The sequence below is a fragment of the Onychostruthus taczanowskii genome, unplaced genomic scaffold (assembly GCF_017590055.1).
Source record: "Onychostruthus taczanowskii isolate IOZ18803 unplaced genomic scaffold, ASM1759005v1 scaffold59, whole genome shotgun sequence".
In the NCBI taxonomy this organism is placed as follows: domain Eukaryota; kingdom Metazoa; phylum Chordata; class Aves; order Passeriformes; family Passeridae; genus Onychostruthus; species Onychostruthus taczanowskii.
The window spans coordinates 1,188,191-1,196,956 of record NW_024503568.1 but is presented as its reverse complement, the minus strand read 5'-3'; the positions used below and the strand labels follow the sequence as shown (position 1 = coordinate 1,196,956).

At 43.2% G+C, this 8,766-nt stretch overlaps 1 protein-coding gene across 1 annotated transcript; it reads right to left on the bottom strand.

The window, feature by feature from the left end:
* Nucleotides 1-432: 432 nt before the first annotated feature.
* On the bottom strand, nucleotides 433-999 carry FERD3L (Fer3 like bHLH transcription factor). The gene has a single exon (XM_041418272.1). It carries the CDS (start codon nucleotides 997-999, stop codon nucleotides 433-435), a length of 567 nt encoding a protein of 188 aa, XP_041274206.1.
* Between the last annotated feature and the right edge of the window lie 7,767 nt (nucleotides 1,000-8,766).

The following is an 8,766-nucleotide window of genomic DNA, read 5'->3' as shown; positions in this document are numbered from 1 at the left end:
CTGGGCAGGAACGAACCCGCTGGAAACCCGTTCCACACGTTGGAAGGGCTCCACTGCCACGGCCCATTCTTTCTCCAAAGCAACAAATTGGAAAGATATTAAAGCAAGCAGGCAACATAACACAAACCAAGGAGCCTCGAACCTCCATCCCCGCCTCCCACCGTCCGCTTACAAAAAATTATAAATATTAACAAGTCTGCAACACACTGAGCCTCTCCACCCATCTTCTCCCCAACTCCTCCCGACCTCAGCGCACGCTTCTCCTAACACTCCTGGTTTTGTATCCCACACCTACACGGTCCTGGCTGTGGTGTGAGAAGCCGAGGCAAGAGCTACGGATCTGTTTCTCCAGAAGGGAGGCTCCGAGGACACCTGCTCGCTCCCTCGGGTGATGCCCGGCTGCAGCCGTATCCCGCCGGGCCCGGGCGCTCCCTAGCTCGCCTCCTGTCTGCTGCATCCGTCCAGGAGCTCAGTCATGAAGGAGATGTACACTATGGCCAGGCGCAAAGTCTCTATTCGAGAGAGCCTCTTCTCGTAGGCGAAGGTGGGCACCTTCTTCCTGAGCTGATCAAACGCCTCGTTGAGGTTGAACATCCTCTTCCTCTCCCGTATGTTGGCAGCCTGGCGCTGGGCGTAGGTGATGACCCGTTTTCTCCTAGGTCTGTCCAGGAGGGAAGCGCTGCGCATCCTTTCCTCTTCCTCTTCTTCTTCGTCTTCGGGATCTCCATTTCCGAAAGCAGCCAGGGGCAAACCTCGGGCCATCCCTTCCCGAAGCGACAGGACTCTGTCCCCGAAGGGAGGCCCGGTGGTGACCTCGCAGAGCCCCAGGCCCGCCCCAGCCCTGGGGGCTCCCTGTGGGCTTCCCAGGGAGAGGTCGGCCACGAAATCCAGTACCGAGGTGCCCAGCAGCCCCTCCGGGCAGGGCACTTGCGGGGCTCTGCCGTGCAGCTCATCCAGCAGCCCTGGGCGCTGGTGGGCTGGGAAAAGGCTGGCTGACATCTTACTTCAGAGAGGGCTTATTTTGGTTCCCCATCCCCAGCCCCAGCAACGTTAATATTTATAACCCTCCGGATAACAGGATTAGCAGGACTAGAAAGAGCGGCCGTAAAATTTCTCGCCGTGATGCTGATGAGAGGAGACGGGCAATCCCCTCGGGGACGCGTGGATGCTCCCGAGAGAGGAGTCCCCAGCGAGTTAATCCTGTCACAGCGATCAAGGACAGTTCCTTCTTGGCAAAACCCTCCGCTCTTACCTGCTGAGCGCTTTTGTCTCTTCTTACACACCCGCAACCAAACGATTTTCAGCCTCCTTAAAGCCCCAAGGAGCAGAGCCGGGTCTCCACTGGGCTTGTTTTCCTGCTTTCTTTCGGGATCTCTGAACCCCGGGAGCCAGCCTGACAACTGATGTCAGGCAACTGCATGTATGCTTTTAATGATGTCCTGAAGAGGGGACCTGCATGCAGAGGGTCACCGGGGAATGTTTACTCTGTATCCCAGCGCAGTGGGAACTGAATGACAGGACCTCCATTAGCCTAAGTAAGCATTGTAGGGGACCCGATATTGCATTCCCTGTAGTAACTGTTGGAATCGTCTCTTCATTCCCTCTAAATCCCCTTCAACCAGAGTTCAAATATCTTTCCAGTAAAAGGCTGCTTCATAAATCCCATTTGGGTTCAGGCAATCTCATAGCACTTGTTTTGAAACTCCTTCCTCCTGCCCGTGAGAGGAGCATAAGCTGGTCCTGCTCAGGGCAGCGGAGAGCACCCTGAGCCTTTGGTACACCTTTGCTGGAGCCGTCCCGGTCCCCGGCAGAGCACAGAGGAAATCAACTTGAACGCACGCACTGATAACGCTGGATACATGTCGCAAAATACCGTGACATGCACATGAACACACACACCCGACACCGCTGAATACCTTTCTTTGATCAAGGTTTCATTGAGGACAGACGCTGGGGATTGTTTTGCTTTTGTCTTGGGAGACTGGAAGAGGGGCTGCGTCTTCACCCTCCCGCACCATAGGCTCTCCCTAAATAAACAGCCCGGCCCTGGCAATCCCTGGCAGCGTCAGATACACCGAGGTCGAATCTGTTCGATTTTCTTTGGAACACGATTTGTACACACCGCTGTCTCAGGAGTGACTGCCCATCACCACTGAGCTGCCTTCTCAAAAACCTAATCTTCTCCTTTGTCGTGCATTGTTGTCACTCTCTCTTTGAGGCTAATTAGTCTCTAATTTCTAAGGGGATTTCAAAACTGATGAGATCAAAGGGAGTGGATGGGGGCGGCCGAAGGATGCCTCTCCTAGAAAATACTTCCTGTTTGCCTACAGGACCGCAAACATTTCCCGCCGCATACCGGGATTTGCCGTCATTGACAACTCAGCGGGGCGAACTAAGCACCCCCTTTCCTGGGAAAGGTACAGGGGGAAAGCCGCTTCCCGTGCCCGCTTCCCGGCGGCGGGGGCGGGCGGGGAAATTGCGCGGGCTGCGGAAGGTGCGCGGGAGCTCAGGCACGCTGGACAGCTCCGCAGAGGGGCGGCCGCGCCCCGGGGCCGTGGCGGCACCGCAGGTACCCGAGGGGAGCATGGCCATCACCCTCTCCTTCGGGCCGACAGCCAGCCTCTCCCCGTCCTGCGGCGCCGTCACCCGCAGGCTGGCTCAGCAGCCTGCCTGAGGCTGGGTAAACAGCGAGGAACAGCGGGACTGCCTTTATTCTTGCTAGGGATAAGAGGTGTCTTAGCGGGCAAGGAGAGAGCCGCTCAGAGACTTGCTTATTTGTAGCTAATATGGGGTAATAGAACACCTGGTGAATGAAGCAATGAGGCAAGGAGGAAGTGTAAACCTCCTGTTGTGAGAGGTGCTGCCTCTCTTCAAGTAAATTGAAAATATGTAAATGTTAAGTGTTGTATAAAAACACTCGGTGCAAGAAAGATCAGATACATATTTATGACTGACCCACAAAGGACCATGATTTATTTGGGCTCCTTTTAGTTGAGGTGACAAGTATTTAATTTACAGACACGGAGGTAAAAATTAAGGACAAATGACAGGAAATACACATCTCTACAGAATCAAAATTATAATGGAAAGACAACTACTTCAGACAGTGAAATAAAATAATGGAAAATATTAACTAATCATCTCTATGTCAAAACTCACATGAATTTACTGTCCTGTAGGAAATTGGCATTTAGTAGAGGACAGACCTGCCCTTCACCAGGGTATCTTCAGAGAGAAGCTCTTGCTCACCTCTCTAGTTGCAGATATTTGCAGGACACAATCTACAGAGACAACCAGAGCTGGAAGAGGTTTATATTGCAAGAACATAAAGGGACGAGCTTTTCTAGCTTATAATGCAGCACAAAGTAATATAACATAAGTCATAAAAATATCAATACTTCTTAAAGGAAATAATAAAGACAGAACTATGACAGTGCTGGGAGGTCCTGGCAGAAAATGAAGACTTGCTGCCAAGGTGAATCCTCTTGTAAAGTGGATTTTTTCGCTCTTTGTATCTTTTTCTATTCTCCCTTATTTCTTGCTAAAATATTGATTTTTCTCTGATATTAAATATTTTAAATTATATAGAATAAACTCAATGAACGGTGGTACCACTAATATGTGACACTTTGTTTAATTGGTGATTTTTGTCATTTCAGGGAAAATATGGAGCTGAGGCAATGTATAATGAATACTCAATGCTGCAAGACACAGATTTTCAGTGCCTAGAAAAAACAAGACTGTCAGAGTAGCAGAATGAATTCTCATAAGAGGCTGCTTTGTTACTCCAAAATTGTCTCAGACCAGATTAGCAGATCCAAAGTGTGTTCTAGATTGTTTTAAATATGAATGTAGTTTGCTTTATGACTCCTACCTTCCTTCAGCCCTCCCTTATTTTCATTTCACTTATCAATTAAAAATTTGCTCACAAGGTGCTTAGAAATGCTAAGAACTGATGACTACACTTTCAAGCCACTGTGCATCTATTTCCAAAATTATTCTTCAGAAATATCTATAAAATTATTCTTGATGTTCATGTAAGGTTTGAGTTTAAAACTCAAACCACAACAACTTTTCTGATTTATTAGCCCAATCAGAAAGCGCTATATATATATCCTTTTCTGCCCAGACCTTTTATCACCTTGTGTGATAATTGTCCACAGTATCACCCAGGAAAATACAGCAATTCCGATAACTTGGAATTATTGATTGAAATGCTGTAGATTTTAACAGTGACCTGTACTTTACTAGAAAATTCACTGGAAGCCAACAGTGACCCCGAGATGCAGAAATATGTAGGTACTCTCCATCAGATATGACTCATTTAACAAGGACCTGAAAGGTGTTGTCTGCTTTGGAAACAAAAAAAAGTTAGATATGTAAGTGAAAATAATGTCTACACTTTTCTTGTAGAATGGAAAAAAAAATCTTCTCTCCTTTAACTGATCCATAAATAGTTTGACAGTTACTGTCATTTTCAAACTCTGGCCTAAATAACAGAAACAGATGGGTTCTGTTGGACACTAATGCAATCTCTTTCAAATTATTGACATTGCAGCTGTCTGATGGTTAAACTTAAAATTAAAGTGCCCATGGATCAGGACCTTACTACCTCAAAACACAGGACAGTCCCTGTCTTGTTGGACTCACAGTTTGCCTTCCTGACAGGCCAGACAGGATCAGTACAGAATATATATGTGGAGAAGGGGCCAGCTCACAAGGGAACAGAGAGAGTTTGGAAAATATCTCATCCAGACCCTTGGTCAATCAGTGGTGAAGAGGAAGGCACTACAGACACCACTGACAAATTAATACAAAAAGGAAATATTTACACAAAGCTAGTTGAATACTGGTTATTTTGGTGCTAGAAGAATGCCGTAGTATTCAAATGAAAACATAGCACATGTGATTGAATGTGATATCATTGGAAGAGTCAGGGAGACCTCAAATGCATTATGAGGTTAAATAGGCAATGAACACTGGCCAGTGATTGAGTTTATGTTTGAAGATTTTATGTCTGAGTGAAGCTGAGGGACGCCTAACAAAATACATAAAATAAATTAAATAGTCCATACTTTTTTGAGCACCTTACAAAAAAAACAGAAGGGAGGAGGCTGATGAAGTCAAGGTCAAAGCTAATACAGACCAGAGGAATCAGTGCTTTGCTGACTGAAACTGCTGGGAAAGACTTTGGTGCACTACAGACCGGTGAAGTGTATGGAGGTGAGGACAAAGTTACCTCAGCCTGACTTCCCCAGATCTCATTTGTGGAAAGAATTGGTCAACTCCATCAGTTAAGGAAAATAATATGGGTACTAGAAATGGGTTCATATTATCTAACTGCTGGATCTTATCCAAGTAACAAGTTATCATGGAGACATTCTGATTCCTGCAGAGATAGGAGCACCTGTAGTAAACATGGTGGTCCACTTCAAGTCTGTGTCTCCGGATGGACAGTGAGAAGCTTGGAGATTCTAGCTTCAATTCTCTAGGGTGAGCCTTAGCTCTAGAATTAGCAATGGATGAATAAAGACTAAAAGAAATCCAGTAAGATGTATATCCAGAGCATGCAGGCAAACATAACTGGGTGTATTTGGTGCAGTGACCAGAGTTTGAGTCTGTAAGAATCCAGCATAGACAGTTTAAGAATTAACTTTATTCCTGGCTGATGATATATGCATGAGATCTCTGCTCACAAAGAAGGTGAAGTCCAACTTACTAGTTCAGCAGTGGGATACTTCTATTCTGAAAACCAGAATAAATTCAGTGAGCCAAAGCTTTACAGTCTGATCCTATCAGCAATCTCAGGCACTGATCCTACTTGCATCTGACTGTATTAATGCATTCCTGTGTCACAGTCTGCCATTAACAGGACTCCAATTTGAATACAAGCACCTACTTACAAAGATCAGGTTTCACAACTTGGCTCTCTCAGACAAAAATGTGACATTCAGTAACATCGTTATTCCCTGACACAGGAAATCATTAGGAAAAATCAATATTTTGGCAAAGCCTAATAAAACTAGATATGTTCTGCCAGTAAAGTGCAGTTCATTTTTATTTACAGTGGTATTACACACCATTTGAAGAGTTTAAAGAAGCAACTGTTGATATTTTCCCAAATGACAAAGAAAAAGTTTGAAACTGTAATCTTGGGTAAATCATGGACAAATGAAATGAACAGCTGTGGTTAGGGTGGGATGGGATTCATCATGCTTGCAAAGTTTTATGAACGATACTTTTTTCCTTAATCATAACCTTAGGGGTGGGAGGGATTGAGAGCAGGGCATACATTAAGGTTGGAATGTCAAACTTGACTTTGAATTTCCTGGCTTTTTATCAGCATGCATGAAAAAGTGTAATGCTATTCAAACAGCTCCTTTAATCTTGATTTTGTTATATAAATACTTTTTTTGTTGAAATAGAATGCAATAAAATATATATTCTTTATCTAGAAGTCTAGATTTTTTTTCAAAATCTTTATTAGAATTATTTAATTTTATTGTTTTATAATTATGTACTAAAGGCATTAATTAATGGTTTTTTCTTTTCTACTTCTCACAATTTGTAAAATGCAGGGAAATGTCAGTCTTAAATCTATTTTTTTGTGAAGATTTTGCTTATATATCAACAGAATAAATGTATGTTTGATGGAGGATCAGATTCAACCTTTTCCTTTTTTCTTTTTTTTACAGATTAAATTTAATTAAATTTACAGATAAAATTTACAGATTATTTTTTTATAGTACACAGGCGTATCTCCTACAACTAGCAAGGGGACTGAACTAAATGTCATTTACAGAAAACAGGTCTCCTTTGCTAAGCTTCTCAACCATCCATTAGCTTGCTAGCTTCTGGCTATGGTATTCTCCTAAGGATATGTAATTTCTTTTCTTCATAGTCCCTCTTAACAGCTCTTAACAGCTTGTGTCTTTGTGTGTATTTATGACAATAATCTACAATTACAGTATCACATAATATCCAACTGAATTTCCATTTCATTCCCATTCAACGCATTGGAAGCAGCTAATATTATGAATAGTGTTTGCTTATTTTTGCTTAGTCATTCACCCTTTTTCTTTTTTTTCTGTGGTAAATAAGTCATGAATAAATATTAGATTTAAAATCTTGCTTCTAAAAGCATTTCTCATGCTTTAGCAGCTGCCATATCAATATGCTTGGTAGATTTGCATTTTTTCTCTTTACAAATGGAAAGCAGGAACAGAACAAGTGTCAAAGAGAGACAGAAGAATTGTGGACAATAGAACAATAAAGTAAATTGGAACTGAGAGTTTGATTTATCTAGAATTTAACTTCTGGGACCTTTTGTGTTATAGAGACTTTTAACCTTAAGAAGATCCCATCAAAATATTTAGCTGTAAGCACTTGGTCCCTCCATGGATGCTATATGACTTTTATATTAATTATATGAACATGTTAATCAAATGATTTATTAATATATCTCTGGAACATGTTTTTATTAATAATACGGAGTGAGCTTTGATTGCTTGCTAACTTAAAAGATTTGATTCTGCAAATGTAATTTTAAAAATACATACCAGTGTTACTGCTATTTGTCAGAATTTTTTAAAAAGTGAATTGCAAAATGAAAGTTTCCATCCTATGTCCCATCATATTATTTCCATGTGTGTCAGTGGCACGGCTGAAATCTTTAGATCCATTGGGCTGCTTACTGCCTATGCAGCCAAATCTTCTCCTCCCTCTGCCATCAGGATCTGGGGGATGGTAACACATTTTGCCAGAAGATTTCACAGGTACTTGCTGGCAGCATCATTCATAAACTCCTGCTGGATGGGCCTGATCCCCCTTGTTGTCCCATGTCATGTGATGGCACTCAGGATGATCTGCTCCATGGCCTTTCCCAGAACAAGGTCAGGTATACTTCCCTATGTCCTCTTTATGACCCTTCTTTTAGACAGTTCTCACATTTGATGACCTCCAGTCACCTGGGACCGCCCTGGTTAACCAGGGCAGCTGGTGGATGATGAAAAGTGGCCCAGTGAGCACTTCTGCCTGCTCTCTTGGTACCCTTGGGTGGATCCCAGCCAGCCCCACAGACCTGTGTGTGTCTAAGTGATGTGGCAGGTTGCTGACCATTTCCCCTTGGATTATGGGGTCTTCATTCTGCTCTCTATCCCTGTCCTCCAGCTGAGGCCTGAGTACCTGGAGAACAACTGGTCTTACAATTGAAGACTGAGAAAAAGAGTCTCGTTACCTTCCTTTCCATGTGGAACATGGTTTAGTCTTACCTTCCTGGACTTCAGTCTTCTCACCTCTCTAGGTCCATGGGTCTTTCCCCCAAACTCCCCCTTCTCACTGCTCTATTTGCCCTCTTTGTCTCTCTATCTAATCATAGAGCCCATTTTCACTTGCTGTTGGGGCTGTCCAACCCCAGGCCTTGGTCTGGCACAACACTCAGAGCTGCAATAATTTACTATTTTCAAGCATGAGCATTAAGAAATTTGGCAGCATTAATGGAAAGGTATAAACAATCTAGCATGTTTGAAGCCATATAACTTGTACTTTGCTCTAGCAGGGTAGGTCTTAAATGAGGTATTTGAAAGCGTGCTCCTATGAAAAATATGCAATTTTCAGTATTTTGAAGGATGAGGAAATCACTTCATTTCCCATTTGCTTTATTTACACATGACAATTTTGACCGGATTACAGAATAAAAGGGATCATCAATGTCAGTGTAATTGAGCTGTAAAATGAATGTTGTTGTTATTAGTAATAAAAATATTA

Excerpts from the sequence above, each read along its gene's own strand:
- FERD3L (XM_041418272.1), bottom strand. The coding sequence starts at position 999 with ATGTCAGCCAGCCTTTTCCCAGCCCACCAGCGCCCAGGGCTGCTGGAT.